Below are 19,926 nucleotides of genomic sequence, written 5' to 3'. Positions count from 1 at the left end.
TACAGACTTATATATAATTATTACCATTATTATTATTGTTTTGGCAATAGCATGAAAGCATAGACTCCACAGAGCTCCCCGCTTTTTTTCTACATAGAATTCCATGCCAATCACACATTCCAACACAGAGACTGAGAAACCCATTTTCAGAGGTTCTCGTGAGGGCCTCTGGGCAGTGGCAATTGCCATAACACTTGAGTGTGGAACCTCCTTTCTCTGCAGATACCAGCCGATGCACCATGGCAGGCACCACATGCTGAGGAATGGGACAGGATGACCATGAAAGAGCTCATCGATAAAATCTGCTGGACAAAGTAAGTAGGCTTGACTATTTAAAATTTAGTTTTTATCTTCCCATCCTGTCCTTCCAGGAATGAGCCAGAGGAGCAATGGTTGGGAGAGGGGGACAGGAAAGGTGGATGTTTGGAGGGGATATCATCCAGGAATTACCTATAGGATTGGTGGGGGGGAGAAGGATGGATAATGTGGGGGGAAGATATCTTCCAAGATGACCCACAGGGAAAGGAGGGAGACACTCAGAGTGGATGGTGTAGTGAGATGGTATCTTCCAGGAAAGACCCACAGGGTTAGGGAGGAAGAAGGATAGATGATGTGGAGGAATGATATCTTCTAGGATGACCCACAGGGGCAAGGGGAAAACAGGGAAGAGTAGATAATTTGGGTGGATAGTATCTTACAGGAATATGACAGAAACACTGGGGGGAGACAGAGAAGTGTGGACATCGTGGGAGGGGGATGGTGTTATCCCAAAATGACTCAGAGGGGTAGGGGAAAGATAGGAAGGTTGAATGATGTGGCAGAACGGTATCTTCCGGGAATGAGCCACAGAGGAGGTGGGGAGGATAAATAGGAAGGGTGAATGGTGTAGGGGGATGAAATCATGCAGGAAGGACCCAATGGGGTAAGGAAGAGAGAAAACATGAATGGTATGGCAGGATATATCTTCCGGGAATAAGGCACAGGGCAGAGGTTAAATAGGAAGGGTGGTTTGTGTGGGGAGGATGGTATCTTCCAGGAATGACACACAGGGCCCACGAGGAGACAGGGACTGTTGGATGATGTGGGGAGAATGGTATCTTCCAAGAATGATCCAATGGTCATCAGTGGGGAGACAGGAAGGGTTCAGGGATTTCAGGAGGTGGGATCTAGGCAGAGAGGACAGGTAGCAGCTTTTTAGAAGACCTTGAGGTAAGAAGGATATTGGCATGTTTCAGCAGCTAAATGGACAGTATGTCTGGATCACAGTGATGACCAGAGCAAGTGGTATAAGGGGAGGTTGGAGGACTGGTGGAGGATATATTGGCCACATTCAAGCTTTGGCCTTTCTCTATTGAAAGCCATTAAAGGGTTTTAAGCAGAGGGTTTGTTTTTTTTTTCCAGAATATTACAGGGGCACAAATGCTTTGGTTACATAATTTCCTTTTGTCCAGTTTGAGTCAAAGTTATGAGTGTGTCCATCACCCAGATAATGTGCATTGTACCCATTATGTGTGAATTTACCCATCCCTTCTTCTCCCCTCCTGCCTGCTTGATTTCTGTTAAGTTTTACTGCCATGTGTGCAAATAAGTGTTGATCCATTAGTTCCAAGCAGAGGGTTTTTTAAAAGACCTCATTGGCTGTCGTGTGGAGAAGGACACAGGAGGGGATGTAGGATGACCAGATAGGAGCCACCATTGTTGTAGCCCAGGTGAGGAACGATCGTAGCCTGGACCAGGGTCATGGCAGTGAAGATGGAGAGTAGAGGATGGTTGTTAAAACAGATGAGAGCAAATAACCCTAATGACCTTTATACAGAACCAGGATTAACATATTTGGAGCTAACCCATAATTGCTTAAAAGCAGGAGATAACTTTTGTTTCCCCAAGAGTTAAAAAATGCATTCCTTCAGAAATTGAGTCCATGAGGTTTTTTTTTTTTTCTTCTTTCAATTGCAATAGAAATACTTTCTAACCATTACTACATTGTGTTTTAAAAACATGAGGTCCTCAGACTCCTGTATGTATTGACGCCTGACTTCTACTCTTGTTCTGTGAACAGAACGGCTAGGCAGTTTGCTTATCTTTTTGTGAATATCAACGTGACCTCTGAGCCCCACGAGGTGTCTGCACTGTGGTTCTTGTGGTACGTGAAGCAATGTGGGGGCACCACTCGGATATTCTCCGTCACCAACGGAGGCCAGGTATGATGTGTCCATTCTGAAACTATAACTTCCTTAGTGACTTTGCCTTCCCCCACAGCAGTATCTTTAATAATTACTTTAATATTTTGAAACATGAATAATTAGAAATGTGAAATGGTCTCAAAAAATTTTTCTGAAAAAAATTTCTCATTTCCTTTTTTCATTCCTGAAAAGAAGTTCACAACTAAAGAATGTTTCATTTTGAATTAATTAGGTTTTAGGAATTAAGTTCCTTCCTTTTGGAGGCAGGTAAAATTAGACTGTTTATGTAGAAGAAGCTAAATTATGAAAATAAATTAAAATTAATTTCTAACAAATTCTAGTACTTGCAAAATTATTGTACTTAAAGTCATCTTCGTTCCAGACATAAGGCATCTCTCCTTTGTTTCTCAGAGTTATTTTTTTGCGTTAACTGTCATAGAATGGAAGTGACTTCTCTTTTTTCTAATTCACATGAGTGATTTATGGCCACTCTTTCAATAGTAAATTCTACATTTTGAATTCTAAATTTTTGCTGCCCACTTGCATTTGTCCAGCTTCCATATCACTTCCTTTACTAATAAATGAACTCATTTCGTTCATTGACTGGACACACAGCAAACCAGTGGTGAAGCTAGAATTTACTGGGGGTAAATTGCTGGGGGTCCTGAGTGAAGCGTTGGACCTTGGGGAGGTTCTACTGTCCCAGTGTTAGCGGTGTGGACTCAGTGGTGGGGTCCTGGGGTCCAGGCATAACTCTAGAGTCTCAGGGGTGGGGTTGCAGGCCCAGCAGCGACCCTGGATCTACAGGGGCAGAACCTCAAACTTGGGCACAGCGAGAGCTTCAGAGCTGGCTCTAGGATTTTGGAGGCAGAGTCCCCACCAGTGTGGGGACTGCTCATGGCCAGTTGCACAGGCAGGGGTTTGTCTGAGCATCCCAGGATCCACATAGGTGGGCTGGAGTTGCTGGTTAGCCAGGTTCCCCCACACACATCTAGCACCCACTGAGGCAGTTGCCCCAGGCTTCCCAAGTGGTGCCTGTGGTGTCTGGGGCTCCGGCTCTGTTCAGCTCCCACACCAGGGTGGAGGCATGTCCAGTCCCCAGTCACAGGGCATGATGTGGGGGAGCATCTCTTCCCTCCCTGGTCCAGAGAGGGTGATGCAAAGGCTACTTCTGGAAGGCTGGGTCCTGAATGGACCTGGCTCCATGCGCCAGAGTGATCAGGATGGCCTCAGTTGCAGAAACCTGGGATTGGCAGGCACCAGATCTCTGCTGCACCTGCTCCCTCGTGGAATGTCTCTGCGCAGACTCTGAGCAGCTCCCTGATCAGCCCATAGGTCTGCAGTGGAAGCGGGAGACCCATCACAGATTGAGCTGCCTGTAACTTTCGTTTCTCCCCTAAAAAGCAGTGTCCCCTCAGGTTGCTTCTGTCCTGGTGTCTTCTCCTCTTCTCAGCAGTGTGAATTGTATTGGGACCCGCAGTTTAATCTCCAACATGGTGGGTGATGCTTGTAAGAATCAGCCACGCCCTGTTTGATTGAGTTTGTAGATGCTGTGATGAGCTATAGAGTTTTTCTCCCTGTCAGTGGTTGATGCTTGCAGGAAAGAGACAACTCCAGAGACGTTGTTTTGTGTCTGTAATAAGCTCTAGTCCCCCAGGAGGAGCACTTGAGTGCCCCAGGCTTTGTGGGCGGGGGTCCGTAGCTCCCAGGGGGTTGCTCATTCTCCTCCACAGCATAGGCAGTGGAGGAGCGAGACTGGGTGTGGTTAGGTTGGGCAAGCCTGGAAGGCTTGGCAGGGCTCAGAGGTTGTTTTCCTAGCCACTAGGGGGAGCCGCTGGGAGGAGCATCGAGGCCGGCTCTCCAAACCGGGTGACTGCTCATGAGGAAGGGGTTATTATTCCCCGACTGGCTATCAGGAGTGAGCTCTGCCCCTTTTGCATTACCCCTGTCCTCCAATGTCTGGTTGCACATGGGCACCTGAACATGCTACACTTAGTTGCTATGGCGCAACAGTCTGGGATCTTCCCTGCCGGGGGACCTTCCCTAATCTGACAGCGCAGCTTTGAGCCTCAGCAGCGCTCCAAGGTCATTTTGCCAGCTGCTAGGGAAAGCCGCTGAGAGGAAGACCCACCCTAGTCCCGACAGCACAGCTTTCCTGTGGGGGTAATGGGCACTTCCCCAGATCACCATGTCTCCGATGTCCACAGTATTCTCCTGTTGGTTCTGCCCACATGGGTTCCCTCGCTTCCTGATTCCAGCTCCCAAATCTCCCCCAGGTCCCTAGCAACCCATTCGAATCCTTGGGGCACAAGATCTGGCCTGTGTGTCTGCCCTGCTGGCATGCGTCTCCGGGAAATGCCAGCGGGCAGGGAGCTCCCAGATTGGGCACCCCGGTCCACTGCAGGTCCTCAAGGGGAAAGGTGCGAGCCCCACTCTCTGTGGAAAGCTCAGACTGGAAGACATGCCAGCTGGGGAGAGGCAGCCACTTGCCAAACTCTCAGCTCAAACTGCTCTCCTGGTTGCAGTGAATGGGGGTGGGTTGGGGAAAAATAAGCGTCTGAATGGAAGAAACCCGGCTCTCTGGCCTCTTGGGTCACTCTCCTTCGAGGGGGACCCTGCACAGAATGTCCGAGCTCTGGGATTGTGCAAGTTCTTGCCACAGTTCATGGTTGCCACAGTGCTTGGGCTCATGGGGATGGAAAAGCTTCCAAGTAACTTGGTAGCCCACAGATCACTGAAGGAGTGTGGGAAAGAGAGAGGGATCCTCTCTTACCCCTTCACTGGGCTCCAAGCCTCTCTGGGTTTGATCCTCACTGATATCTTTTTTCCTTTTTCCTCTTCCTTCCCTGCTTTGCAATTTTCCTCCTTGAGGTCTCTGGCAGGTTTTGGTAGTTATTCCTCTGACCTACACCTGAGCTGTGTCCTTTCTCCCTTCACTTTTATCTTAAACCCTTCCTTCCCTCCAGGATGGTCTGGTAAGTGATGTCTCTAGTTAGCCATCGTACCTTGACAGTGGCACTTTTTAAGTTTCTTTACTTACAGGCAGAAATTCCACATTACTCCTTTTAACCTGTATTTTACTTTCTGAGGTATCTTGACTCATATTTGACATTTGTATTCTTCATTCAGAGGAGCCAGGATACTTTTTGGAAAGTATAGTTCAGATGATGAATCTTAAACCATTATCACAGTATCTCTATTAAAAATTTAGGTTTATCCTGCAATAATTTAATTCAACGAATAGTTCATGGTCTTTCTACCACACTAAAATTCAAAGTAACTCTTGGAAAACATAGGTCAGATTATAAGTTAAATGGTACCAGTTTCTTGAACAAGGACAAATTATGAATTTAGGTCTGAATCACTATGGGAATATTTTTTTTATTTCAGCATATTATGGGGGTACAAATGTTTAGGTTACGTCTGTTGCCCTTGTCCCTCCTCCCCGCCCCCGAGTCAGAGCTTCAAGCGTATCCATCCCCCAGATGGTGCACATCGCACTCATTATGTATGTATATACCCATCCCCTCCTCCCCCCTCCCATCTGCCCAACACCCGATAAATGTTATTCCTATATGTGCACTTAGTTGTTGATCAGTTAAAACCAATTTGCTGGTGAGTACATGTGGTGCTTGTTTTTCCATTCTTGGGATACTTCACTTAGTAGAATGGGTTCCACCTCTATCCAGAAAAATACAAGAGGTGTTATATCACCATTGTTTCTTACAGCTGAATAGTACTCCATGGTATACATATACCACATTTTTAAAAAGAACTTTGGTGGTGTCATTAAAACAGTAGCCAGCTATAAAAGTACAAAACTCAGTGCAGCTGCTCATGCAAAGTTTTCTGGAGGAGCATGATTAAGGTACCTAGCTGTCAAATGGTGAGCTGTTCCTCAATCTACCACTGTGTATTTCTAACCATTCAAAGAATCTTCTACAACAGGCTAAAAATAGTCCCCTGGTTCTTAACAAATGCATTGTGTTAAAGACTTACCTCCTTAGATTAAGCTGGAAGCATTTCCATGGTGATTGTAGCAGATGGCAGTGGGCAGAGCACTCCTGGTCTTATTAGGGCTGCTCAAGAGAATTGTTTAGCAATGCCTAAAGGAACAAGCAGGTGCTTAGCCTTCACTCTACTGCCTCTACCTCAAAACTTCCCAACAGTTATGCAAAAAGTCTCTCAAGGTCTGAGATTCAGATTCTTAGGACATCATTTGGTGATGATTGGTAGGACATGGCTATCCCTAAGAGCGCCCTGAGCATGTTCTCTTAGAGTGACGTTGTCTATAATATGGCACCATATGCATCCTTACCTGCTTGGACAGCCCCCACTTAGGGCTGTGAGGATGAAGGGGAGTTAGAAACTGCATTTCTCAGGCTAAGTGTAGCACCCTCCTCTTTCCAGGGCTCCCTCCATGCCCTCTACTCTTGGGTGTTTGAAGCCCACAGACTTGCTGATATTCCCATTTGGTCAGGGCAGCAGTGGCATAGGGGAGCATTTCTTTTGATTTTGTGATATTATAAACTAGTAGCAGCTTCACACTGTTGGAGTCTGTGCAGAAAATGATCACTGTGGTGTCTTGGCATCCTCTGCCTCTGTCCTAGTGAGTTCTTCCAATAGTTAGGTGTTCAGAGGGTAGAGGTCTGGCCTGTGACTTTCTCAAGGTTTTCTAATTAGTGGCAAATAAAATTTTTCTTCTTTGGGCTTTTATAACGTTTTCTTTCCTGCCTACCTCCTATAGGAACGGAAGTTCGTAGGTGGCTCTAGTCAAGTGAGTGAACGGATGATGGACCTCCTCGGGGACCGAGTAAAGCTGAATCATCCTGTCACCTATGTTGACCAATCAAGTGACAACATCATTGTAGAGACGTTGAATCATGAACTTTATGAGGTAACTCGGTTTAGTCAAAAGGAGCATATAGCAAGTAGGCCTTGTGTCTTTTGCAGCTTCTAACCAGATATAATCCAAGCAGTGGCATAATTAATGCTGACATGTTTCTGCCTCACTCTTCAAAATCACCAGCCTTGGTTGACCTACCTAGTTCTGTTTTGTTGCCTAACAGTTGCCTCATTTTGTATGTTCTTACTGCTCAGTGTTATTTAAAAATGATAAAGATGGTCTTTCATACCACCTGCAAAGCCTGAAGCTCACATTTGAGGTGATATTTTGCTTGTGTGTGTTTTAGTGCAGCTACGTAATTACTGCAATCCCTCCGGTCTTGACTTCCAAGATCCACTTTAGACCAGAGCTTCCATCAGAGAGAAACCAGTTAATTCAACGTCTTCCAATGGGGTCTGTCATTAAGTGCATGATGTATTACAGGGAGGCCTTCTGGAAGAAAAAGGGTAAGGTGCTCTTATTCATATTTAAACTGTATTATGTGAAGGAACTATATTCTTTTAGGGATATTGAGTAGAAGGCACTGAACAGACAAAGTGCTTTCAAATTGATAGAGGAAGGATCAGAAATCTTGGTCTGTTGATTTTCTCATAGCCCCTGGCAACACAAAATGATGCCAAGAGCACTTGTTGGTAATGGAAGAGAAGAAAGAGATCACATCAGTTGCATGGCCACCATTGCCTTGGCTCCTGGCACTTGCTCTGCTGCTTACTGTTCATGAGCAGAGCGAGGCCAAGGAGCACCATGGAAAGAGCATTGCATTGAAGTCGCACATTCGTGGACTTCACTTGCTTACTAGCATCAGTCTGTAAACATAAAATGATGATAGTAAAACCCACTTGTCAGGGAGTTGTGAGGATTAAATGAGGCAGGGTGTGGGACTTAGAAGGCTGCCTGAAGATGGTGACTACTGCTAAGCTTTCTGCTTATACTTACAGCATTCCCTCCCACTATTTCTTCCATGGGTTGTTAGGGCTGATTTCCTCCAACACATTCCCACTTTCTCCATGTATTCCAGAATCCAGGGCTATCTTACCATTTTTGCCATGCATTGCTTGGTCCTAAGTCCTTTATGTAAAGGTGATAGAGATGGGTCATTTTCTGTGTGTGGGTGAATAGACATTCTTGTATAGTCAGTGTGTGTATTTAACAAGAAATAGCTTGTAGGGTTGGAGCCAAGACCAAGAGTTTAAGATTTTCCTTCCTCTCAGCAAAATAGTTTTTTTTTAATGTATATTATATGCATGTGTGTGTCTCTGATGAAGTGATTGCAGAAAATCAATCGCCTATTGATTTTCTCCTGGTTAAGACTACTGTGGCTGCATGATTATCGAAGATGAAGAATCTCCAATTTCAATAACCTTGGATGACACCAAGCCAGATGGATCAGTGCCCGCCATCATGGGGTAAGAAACTGGCCGTTCTGTGTTTTCCAAGTTGTGTTGATGTATTGGTGTGAATACTGGCAAAGTGTATTGCTTTGGAATTGAGCTCAGGCAATGATGAATACCCCTACAAAAATATATCATGTTTCTATGTATTAAAATATCATAATAATGTTTTCTCTGTGGCACAAGAACACTGGGAAACTTTACTCAAATTGACATCATTTTGAACTTGTGTCCATGTATTTCCTTCTCCCATAAAGCTTACATGTTGAGGATGGAGTGAAAAAAGCAGCTAGACAGGTGGTGTGGTAGCCGGCCTTGCCTAGAGACAGAATGTTCACAACCATCCTGGAATGAGAACTAACTGCTTTATCCTGTAAAACCTTCCAAATTCAAAATTTCTGGGCTTGATCCTTTTCTCCATTCAAGACATCTGCTACATAGCAAATGTTAGTTGTTACCCTGAGACATAAGATGGCTCACCCATTAGGAGGCACTGTTCAGAGTCGAGCCAGGTCTCAAGTGGATGGCATGGCACTTTTTCTGGTCAGTAACTCCACATTTATCCCTCACCAGCAGTGCTTGACTTACTCGGAAGTGTGCAGATGGTCTGGGCTGTGGTTTTGTTTAGGGAACCTAACCCTGCACACAACTGTCTTGCCTTTTGGGGACTAGGAGTCCAGAGAAGGAAGTGGAATCTCCAAAAAGTAATTGCCAAGGAGTGCCACAACTTCCAGTTGCCTGCCTTTTGGCCTCCATCAAAAGCTATACAAACAGAAAGCTATGTATTCTACCACACCGTAACAAAAGAATGCAGCTTCAATAGCAGTCAAGTAACTCTTAGAGACCAGTGGTTTCCCCTTCACCTCTGGGAAATGCATACCTCCTGCTTGAAGAGAGAAGTGAGCTCACACACATCGTGTCACGGAAAGAAAATTACAAAGACAAAGGGAGCCAGACTCTTGTCCCAGGCGACTTAGAAAGCATGCTGTGGTTTCTTCTAGAAAGCAGGTCCTGGTTACCGATGAGACATTTTGTAACCACTTCTTTGGTTGTAAAATATAAGAAATAGCACCAGCTTCCCTAAGAAGGGCATATGCTTGCCACATAATGACCATCGTAACAACACATCCTCTTCGTCTCTAACCCCATCGGGCAAGAAAGGATAGAGATTATTTTGGCAGTTTGACATCACCTTCTTTCTGTGTGTCACAGAGAAGCAGGAGGTTGGGGTACAAATTTCAGGAGAATGTCAGTTAAGATCAATCCAACTATGGATGGGAGAACACTGATATTCTTCTTGTCCTGGGAGTTAGATATAGTGATATCTGACCTTCTGAGCTTTCTTTGGCAGGGCCCTTCCGGATGTTAATGGAGTTACTTAGGCAGTTTCTAGCAAGTGATATTCTAATCCATTTTATCTGAACAATTGCCCCACCCTGCTCTTGCTTTTGGCTATGGCCACAAAAGCCTAGAGTGGTAACTGCTCAGCGCTCAGTTTGTAACAACCAGTTCCTTTGGGAAACTAGAAAAGCCCTTGTACTTTAGAACCATGAAATGTCCCAAGCACAAAATAAGCATGTTTAATTTCCTCAATAAAACACCAAAGAAAGTTATTAAAGGATATTCGTCCAGAGTTAGGATTAGATCAAAGAGGTTATTTCATTCATGACTTGAGAGTTGACAGAAATAGCCAACACTAACCACCCATTGGGAAAGGAACTGTAAAAAGCACACAAGATGAATTGACTAGAGAGGTTTTTAGATAAATCATTTAATCTTTTATCAGACATTGGGGAATTTTATAAATTATTGCATAAGTCTAAACTTATTGATTCTTGTAAAAAGCCAAAATTTAACTAAAATCATTAACAGTGAGCCATAACTTAAGAAGTAAAATAAATCATGCAAAATTCTGATGTTATCCCATAAAATTCAATAGTTCAAATTTATTAAATAATTCACAGTTTCCTCTGAAATACTGTTCTCTGAAGTAACACATTTTGTATCTTTACTTCCCAGAATGATCTCTGATAGCAGCCCTAAAGGAATTGCCAATCAAATTTGAGGAACACTTTAATTTGGTGGTAGTAAGAGGAGGAAATATCTGTTTTCAGCACTGACGTGTTTGTCTTTTTGCTCTAGAATAAGAGAAATACAACTTTAAATTTTTTTAATGGAGAAATAATTCCATTGTTAAAGCCGATTGGGATTTTTGAAAGCTTTCTAATAATAGTATAACTAAGGACTTCCATGTCACAATTCGATTCTTTAAAATATATGCGCAATTAGTAATGTAAGTATAATAAATAGAATCTATTTGATTAAAGGGAAGCAGACAGTTTATAACTGAGTTTTACTGAGTTACTTTATTTAGAGACTGTGTTAGGCCAGTTTGCAAGGAAGCCGACTGGGAGATGGAGATTTGGGTGCAGGAGGTTTATGGGGAAGTGCTTTGGGCATTACTACCTATAGGGGAAGGGAAGAAATCAGGATCAGGAGAGGGAGAAGCTGGGCTCCACTGTTGTCCCAGCAAAGACCTCAGCCATCTCCTGGGAAGCTCTGGAGCTAGGGTGGGCCTTCAGAGTGGTCCTGAACTGAGCCAAGGCCCTTCTCTGCTGCCTAGTGCAATTGTTGGGGAAGGTCAGCTATGAGCTAAGGGTACCGAGTGCCTGGTCCTTAAGAGAAGGTTTGGGTGCCCACCATGGTATCCACTACAGACACATATTTATATTTATTTTTATAGCTTTTGTGGAGTGTTTGGCAGAAGGCAGCAGTAATTACCAAGATAATCATTTAGTGCAGCATTAATTCATCTAACATTTGACCTCCTACTGTATACCCAAAAGCGTGTTAAACTTTAGGAGTAAAATATTGAATACGAGGTGACCTGTCATTTAGGAGCCCACAGCCCAGCAGGGGTTTTGGACACAGGGGCAGACTGAAGACAAGATGGCATTTGCTTTCGTAGAGGGGGCGGGTCAGGCAGAGTTCATTAATGCTGCGTAGGTGCAGGTAAGAGCACTTCAAAAAGAAGGAGCATCTCTTAACATAAAGGGCTATAACCTGATCATTTCAATATATCCCTTCTCTCCAGCTTCATCCTTGCCCGTAAAGCTGATCGACTTGCTAAACTCCATAAAGAAATAAGGTAAGATTTTATAGCTGAAAAACAGATGAAAAGTTAGCTAAACTCTATAAAGAAATAAGGTAAGACTTTATAGCTGAAAAACAGATAAAAAGTTAGCTTTATCTTGTGTTTTTTTCACTGACAATAGTGAACTAGCATCAGGAGAAATGTAATACTTCACAAATATTCTTAAAATCCCAAACCAACCTTTTTGTATTTTGATATGGCCCCCTCAACCCAGCCTTTGCCCGTAAGCATATACTAATTTAATTTTATATATTTGTGTTGATTTCACAGTGGTTAAGAGGTAGGATTTCCCATAAGATGTATGGAGAAAAACTATAGAAAACTTTAGATGTAAAAAAAGCTGTAGAAACCAAATCCTGATCCCCTTGCAAGGCCATCATCTATTTTCTAAGGTTCTCTGACAGGGACTTTCTAAAAAGCAAATTCCTACATATGTGTTTTAACCTGTAGCAATGTGTGTACATGAAAATATTCACCACTGATTATGTGAGACATAGTTCTGGTGTTCCCTTCCTCTGAAAGTTTCCTAATATAAAAGTTGCTTTAGGACAGTGGGTTTTTTCTCTCTCTCCCTTTCTCTCTTTCTGTCTTGTTATATTTGTTTTGTTTTGACTTGGATTCCTTTGTTCAAATATAAATCTTACCTGGAAAAGTAAGCCTTTGAACATGAGAGTCATTTGGCTGTTGGGGAGATGCCCCTGGGAACTTCCAGCCTTCCCTTTAGGGTAGCCCTAAATCCTTTGCCAGCTTTTAAAGAGGTCCACTGAAAGCCCTGACATCAGTATGATGCAATTTGTCCATGTAACAAAAACATTTTTATCCCCTAAATGTTTGGAAATAAAAAAATGATAATAAAGAGGTCCAATACACACACAAATATAGACTTCTCTCTGAATTTAATTTAAAAATTAAACAGCTAACCCACTAGCATCCCTTGCTTTGGGAGTTACTTTGATGACTTTAGAAGTCAGGGAAAGGTTGTAGAACATGTTCCCATATGTGCACTCAGATTTATTTATTTGAGCAACCATGAGAGATTTGATGATAGGAAGGGAACTATTTTAGTGTCCACCTACTTTTTCAATAGAGGAGGAATTCGAGGTCCAGCAATGGGAAATGATTTTTTCAAGGCTCCAGAGCTAATGCCTTAGTCTGTTATTTGTGCTGCTATAACAAAATACCCGAGACTGGGTAATTTATGAAGAACAGAAATTTCTTTCTCACAGTTATTAAAGCTGAGAGTCCAAGATCATGGTGCCTGCAGATTTGGTATCTGGTGAGGGGGCCTGTTCCATAGATGGTATCTTCTTTTGGTGCCCTCACATGGTGGAAAAGGCAGAAAGGGGAAGGACAAAAAGGGATGAACTCTGTGTCCTCACATGGTGGAAGGCAGAAGGGCAAAATGGGCCTAGCTAGTTCCCTCCAGTCCTTTTTAAAAGGGCATTAATCCCATTCATGAGGGCAGAGCCCTCATGGCTTAATCACTTGCCAAAAGGCCCCACTTCTTCATGCCATCACCTTGGGGGTTAAGTTCCAACATTTGAATTTTGGAGGGGCGCATACATTCAAACCATAGCAGCTAGCTTGTGACAGAGTTGAGCACATAACTTATACTTTTTTTCATTACACCACACTAAGCTTGACATTTTCTTTTGGATTTCCTGCTTTCCTTCCTTATTAATAGTAAAATAAATACCAGCCTGGAGGTAGACATTTGGTTATGATTCGACATGGGGGCGGAACTTCTCAAAAGTTCTTGCAAGGCAAAACCCTTACTGAATATGTCACTGATGAGAACAGTGGTTCCTAGAACTAACTGCATCAACATCTCCCAAAGGATGTTTTGAAAATATATTTTGCTGAGGCCTATAGAATATGATTCAGTCGATTTGAGTTGGGGCCTGAATATTTGTATTTTTTAATTAGCTTTTTGGGTGATTCTGATGAATAGAGAGATTTAGAAACCGGTGGATAAATTCAACTACAAGATGATTTGCACAGTGACCTCTTTTGGCCATCATTTAAAATACATTCTATTTTTAGAGCCAAACTAATCAATCAATGCATTGTTCTAACATCCTAGCCTTACATATATTTTCTAAGGATTTTTAATTTTAAAGGGAGGAAAGGAAGGGAAAGATAATTTCCTGATGTGTTTGTGTAAACTCGTCCTTGGCTCATCTAATAATATGAAATGCAGTAAATAATGACTTACAACTATTATAACTGGTTTTATCATTCATGAATAAAAACTCCACTACAGTATAGGTTGATTGGATTTTAGGTTTCACTCTGCTTTAATAAAGATTTTATTATGTATCCCCAAAATAAGGTAAGCATCATTAAGCTTTTTAGTATAATGATTGCCAATACTTTTATTTTCTAATTAACTCAAAATGTCTGAATTATTGCTTGTAACACCCTTGTGAAGTAGGTAAGAATCAGTCATCTCTTCATAGACTAGGAAAGAGGGTACTGTACTAGATTGAGGATGGATTTTGATTCAACACATATTTATGGACAGGATGAGCATAGCCTCTCCCTGCCATTAATTTGCCGAGCAATGTTGAACAAGTCTCTGCAGCTCACTGAGCTTCAGCTTTCTCATCTCTGAAATGAGGGTCTCTGATTAGACAGAGACAGACAGATAGGCAAACAGTAGTCTTGAGACTTGTTCCCATTCTTCCTTTCCTTTATAATTTTTGATATGTAGCATGGACACTTCCTTGAAGAAACCAAACTTTTCCTGACTATCTTGGAACCTAACTATCCACCTAATGTGGAATGATATCATCTCAGGAGTGGCATTTACCTCTCCCTTAAAACCTTCTATGGGAAGATGATGGCAATAAGCAACATTTATAATGTTGCCTCCTCCTCCTAACAGTCTATACCTATGAGATAGAAGTTCTGGAAGTTATATAAATGTGTAAGTGTGAGGATTTAGATAAATTTATAAGGTTACATTTCATCCCACATTATTCAGAGAAATTGAGGGTGTGTCTTAAAAATATTTTTTAATGTAATTGGCAACATAAAATCATATAGTTTTAAAACTCTGTTTATTAGGAGTAAGTTTGACTTCTCCCCCCCGCCCCCGCCTCCCACACATTTTTGGCCATTTGTCTCTTCAGCCTTCAATGCTTGTCTTACAGATTTAAGTTAAACTTTTGGCCACATTTTTTGACAAATATTTTTCCAGTTGCTTGTTAGCCTTTAACAAATATTTTGGAGTACTTTCAAACATTTAAACTATATAAAGACTTTAAAAAGGTAACTAGGAAAAGTATGTAACTGGATCAGTGTGAACCTATTTCAGTGAATGCCTCAATAGAACCATTAATTTCTAAAATGGATGATTTTAGTAAATTAGACCTTTTTTTTAAATTTCAGCAAGAGAGGTTGTGAGTTTAAAATGTATCTTGTTTCAAGAATAGTTTAGATAAATACAGCTACTGATTTTTCAGACATGAAAATGCCAAAAAAAAAAAAGAAAGAAAATGCCATGTTCTCTGCTAGTCAATTATACAATGAATTATGAGGGTGACCAAAGACTATGTTTGAAGTAACATCACATGGTAAGTATATCATGCTCACTCCTCAGATACCCTTTGGAGTACCGTGGTCCACAGACCAGTCTATGAAGTGACAGGTCACTAGACTGAAATGACTATAGCCTCTCCCAGTATAGCGTTTCTTATGTTATGCTTTAAAGATTAAATGAGCTTTATATGTTTACAGATATTTAAAACACAAGTATAGGATAAAGGGCACTCACTATCATTTGTACTATAGACCTATAAAAGGGATCATTCTAGAATTCCACATATTCCATAAAAGTGACATAGAATCAATTCCTAAGACTGACTAAATTTAAGTCAATCTTATTTTTCCCATTTTATCTCAAATAGATAGTATGTTGGGTAATGAGAAAAAAAATGTAGAAAAGAAGGAAAATTCTGTTGAATCTTCAAATCAAATGACTGTATTGAGGCATAGAAAGTTAAATTTGAATGCAGAGATTCATGAAACTGTTCATTTTGTATAATTACAGAAGGCCATTGATTTTAATTTTTCTGTAATAAATTTGGTTCATTGGCAAGAGCCCTAGAACTCACTGTATTTATTCCATACCCATCAATTATTACTCCCCTAACATTTTTTGGCTCTTTTATAGGAAGAGAAAGATCTGTGAGCTCTATGCCAAAGTGCTGGGATCCCAAGAAGCTTTACAAGTAAGAAACTGCCAATTTTAATCCCTAGCGAGTTCTGCTCTGTTTGCTCTAAGTGGTAAAGCAAAGCAGATTCTGGTTTCCTGACAGTTTTATTAAGACAGTATAAAGGGATATTCTTAAGTTGGAGGAAAAACTTCAGCAATCACAAAAGGCCATTAGAAGCTGGTATCAGATGCATGGAATTTCTGATGCAGAGGCTTTGTTGGGCTGTTTAAATGTTCCCTGGATAACTGGCAGTCAATTGTGATCAGAGCCTGGAGCTGCAGGTATTAAGTCAAGGATGAGGGAGATAGGTTCCCAGAACAGAGTCCTGCCCTCCTGTCTATGTCACCTGCCTGCTGCACAATAAAATTCCAGATATGTCTTCATTTCTCGGTGAAGACACAATGGTATATACTTGACAAGATAGACTGAATCTAGACTCTCTGCCCAGGTCAAAGTCATTTAACTTTCCATGCATAGACTCAATTCACAACCTCATTTGGGAATTTTGTTGCTTTAAATCCACCACTGAAAGTGATGAGGAGAATGAAATTACATATTTCTAAAGAACCTCCCGATAGCTGGAGGCTCTTTCAGGGGATTATCTTTGAACAGTTCAAATACTAAACTTTCGGAATATGTTAGGGAGATCAGAAAAGTTTCTCTCCTGTCCCCTAGGAAACATTTTCCATCTTAATTGCCCTCTTTTTAGCGCGATTCCCATCATTCAATTTTCCAGCTTAGAGAAGGGGTTGGGGGGAAAGTCTTTCTTAGACATTTATTTGTATTCTACCCCCTCCTCCCCCACCCTTTTCATAGCAGTAATGTCTGGGTAGATGGGAGAGTAAAGTCTGTTATTTTATATACTCCAGAGATTTGAGCAGATCTTTTCACAAGCTGATTGTTAATGGAGTTTCCTGGAGACTTAGCTCTAAAGACTTAAGAATCTGTGTGGGGATGCCCTCTCTCCTAGAGATTGGTATATTTCATGTCTTCCCTAGTCAAGAGGTTGAGAAAATCAAAGTAGTATACATGTTTTATCACTTGTTACCTCACAAAAGGCCATTACTTGGTACTGTCGTGTTTCCCCCTTAAATGAGTTAGCAAAACAGGATCTTCTGTATTTTCTTAATGTAAACTTTTTGTTAAAGTAGGACACATAAGAGCCTTCACTGTTGACTGGCAGCATTTCAGCTTTGTTTTCCCTTTGGCATTTTTTCCCCACTGAACTGCAGCCTGTGCATTATGAAGAGAAGAACTGGTGTGAGGAGCAGTACTCTGGGGGCTGCTACACGGCCTACTTCCCCCCTGGGATCATGACTCTATATGGAAGGTACCACCCAAGCACCATGCCAATTAATACAAGACCTTCACCAAACTTAAAAGGAGAAGCAAAATTCAATGGGAATTCTAAAAATAGTAGTCAGCATCCTTATTTCTAATGTCCTAGATAGTCAATTTGTATATTTCTGGATGTCCATAGAAAAATAAGGATGTCGGTACGTAGAGCAATGGTTGTCAGCATGTGGAACAATAGCAGAACGCTGGGGAGGACTTCAGATGTCAGCGGTATGTGTGAGAATGAAGCAAGCTACAGTGTCCTCCAGGGGGCCTTCTTGAGCTCAGCTCAACATTTAGTCTCACTTTACTGCCCTGGGTTCCTTGGCACCAGTCTACACAGAAGGACATTGAATGTGTTTATCTAACACATCTATCTTGCCAACAGAGAAACATCAGACACTCCTCTTCAGGGGGTGGAGTCCTCACTATATGCAGCTAAGGCATAAGGAGATGAAATCCACATAGGATGGGAGAGTTCACCTCGACCTAGAAGCCCCTTGCTTCATCCACAGGAGCAATTATCTCCTTGGAGGAAACAGTTGCGCATTCAGTCCAGCCCTTCCTTGGTTCTCTTTGGCAGGACCTCTTTGTAAGAGGAGGCCCATTTCCTTGCCCTAAGCCAGTCTCCAGAGTTCAGAGAAGCTAACTGTCTTTTAAGGAGACACACCCACATAATCTCTCAGATCTCTCCTTTGCCAGAAATGGCAGTTAATTTCCCTGTCGTCTCACTCACCATTGCAGCTCCTCCTAACTCACTGGGAGTGCCTGCATGACTGGGGTCTGTGGCCATTCTCAAGAAGAATGTGCCCCTCGAAAAGACTGTAGAGCACAGAATGGGCCATAAACAGGAAACAAAGCAAAGGAATCTGATATTTGGATCAAATGCATGTTCTTAGATTCCAGCTCTGGCTGATTTGGAAAAGGTCAGCATCACCTTTAGTGATTGATGATCTGACAGCCTGATTCTCCCTGGCTTGAAAGTTCTGATCCTTGGGTGCAGGCCCAGGAAACCAGGAGTAGCCTTTCACCTTGGGCTGAGTCACGTGGGTGTTTTTTAGAACGCTTTAGGTTTCCTTGTCTTCTGCAGAGTAACTGAGGGCAGTGATTGGCTTTTTTATCCTCAGCACCTTCCCAGGTAACTCTGTGTGACCTCTTTGTTCCCTTGAAGGGCGATTCGTCAGCCAGTGGGCAGGATTTACTTTGCTGGCACAGAGACCGCCACACAATGGAGTGGCTACATGGAAGGAGCAGTTGAGGCTGGAGAACGGGCAGCAAGAGAGGTAAGGGGGGAAGCCGAGGCATTCTCCCTTCTGAGTCACCGCAGCATTTTTGGCATCTGATCCTGCTAGTCCTTGATGCTGATAAAATCTGTATGTCCACTTCTCTGCCCCTCACTCATGGGGCTCATCTATGGCCAACAGGGCCTTGAATCTGTCAAAACTACACACCTCATCTCATTATACCATCATCGCTGTCTTTTAGGTCTTAAATGCTTTGGGGAAGGTGGCCAAGAAGGACATATGGGTTCAAGAACCTGAATCAGAGGTAAGTTTGGCAGCCTCAAGATCCATCGTTTTAAACTAGTTGGTGGCACATAAAACTCACATCTCCCTTCTTCTAGCCTCTAATTTAATTATAGATATCCGTGCACAGATCTTATAGATATGTTTCATTCCTCTTTGTCAGCACAAAAGATTTTGCTAATGATCTGTGTTCATTCATCTAGGACGTTCCATCAGTAGAGATCACCCACACCTTCTGGGAGAGGAACCTGCCTTCCGTTCCAGGCCTGCTGAAGATCATTGGATTTTCCACAACAGTAACTGCCGTGTGGATTATAATGCACAAATTCAAGCACCTTTCACAGTCTTGAAGCTCCATCTCATGCTTTCTGCTTAGGTCTCAGTACCATCAAAAGGAAAATGTTGAGAAACGTTGTGTCCTTGGGCCATTTTTAAGTGCACTGGATTTAGCCCCCTTCAATTTAGTCTCAATGAATGTTAAAGTAAAAATAACCCAAAGAATCACCTAATTAATTTTAGTAAGATCAAGCTCCATCTTACTTGTCTGTGTAGACTAACTCGTGTTGATTAATACAATAAAGCTTGTGACCGCCTTCAAAAAGTTAAAATTGATGTGTTCATTCAGAAACATTTCTGTATCCTGTTTTTCTGCCTTTTATTGTAAAATACCTGATGATTTCAAAAAATAAAGCATTTGATTTTCTCTCTGTAGAAGTGGAATAGGTTGAGGCCCAGTCTGTGACTGTCCTTTTTGTGTCCTAAGGCAATGGTGAAGTGTTGCTACAGAGCCCGGTGGCTCACAGCCTCCTGAGGTGAGCAGGCCCCACTTTGGATCAGAAAATAGTAGAGGAAAGCACTGTGGGGACAGGGGCTTGCAGATCCTCAAACCAGGACGGGGATATCTTTTGGGGCTGCTCCCTTAGGAATCTCCTGACCATTTCCAATTCCTGTGACTTTTCTAGACATCTAGCCTCAGCACCAGCTTAATTTGTATGTTTTCCCTCTTTTGCGTCTTACGGAGCAGAGAGTTTACTGAGTTATAATGCTTAAATTGACTTGCTGTGACTTGTGTTAGCTCCCCAGATAAGCCAAGTAAAATACTGGCCGGAGTGTCCCCCAGGAGGCCTCCCAGCCTAACACTGTGTGAGACCAACTAGAATGGGCATCTCCTCTTCCCCCTGAAAGTCAGCCAGACACCAAACGATCCTTGT

General features: G+C 42.4%; 1 protein-coding gene across 1 annotated transcript in view; it reads left to right on the top strand.

Annotated features, from left to right (window-relative positions):
* The window catches only part of MAOA (monoamine oxidase A), a 64,745-nt gene extending 45,422 nt beyond the window's left edge, over positions 1-19,323 (top strand). Inside the window, exons 5-15 of the mRNA XM_012642824.1 lie at positions 223-314; positions 2,060-2,201; positions 6,931-7,080; positions 7,376-7,535; positions 8,399-8,495; positions 11,575-11,628; positions 15,812-15,869; positions 17,087-17,184; positions 18,361-18,472; positions 18,675-18,737; positions 18,919-19,323. Of these exons, the coding sequence (XP_012498278.1) occupies positions 223-314; positions 2,060-2,201; positions 6,931-7,080; positions 7,376-7,535; positions 8,399-8,495; positions 11,575-11,628; positions 15,812-15,869; positions 17,087-17,184; positions 18,361-18,472; positions 18,675-18,737; positions 18,919-19,065 (1,173 nt within the window). The 3' untranslated portion in view covers positions 19,066-19,323. The remainder of the gene's footprint in view (positions 1-222; positions 315-2,059; positions 2,202-6,930; positions 7,081-7,375; positions 7,536-8,398; positions 8,496-11,574; positions 11,629-15,811; positions 15,870-17,086; positions 17,185-18,360; positions 18,473-18,674; positions 18,738-18,918) is intronic.
* Positions 19,324-19,926: the final 603 nt, after the last annotated feature.

Source organism: Propithecus coquereli, unplaced genomic scaffold, assembly GCF_000956105.1.
Source record: "Propithecus coquereli isolate 6110/MARCELLA unplaced genomic scaffold, Pcoq_1.0 Scaffold188, whole genome shotgun sequence".
NCBI lineage: Eukaryota > Metazoa > Chordata > Mammalia > Primates > Indriidae > Propithecus > Propithecus coquereli.
This window is presented reverse-complemented; position numbering and strand designations above follow the sequence as displayed.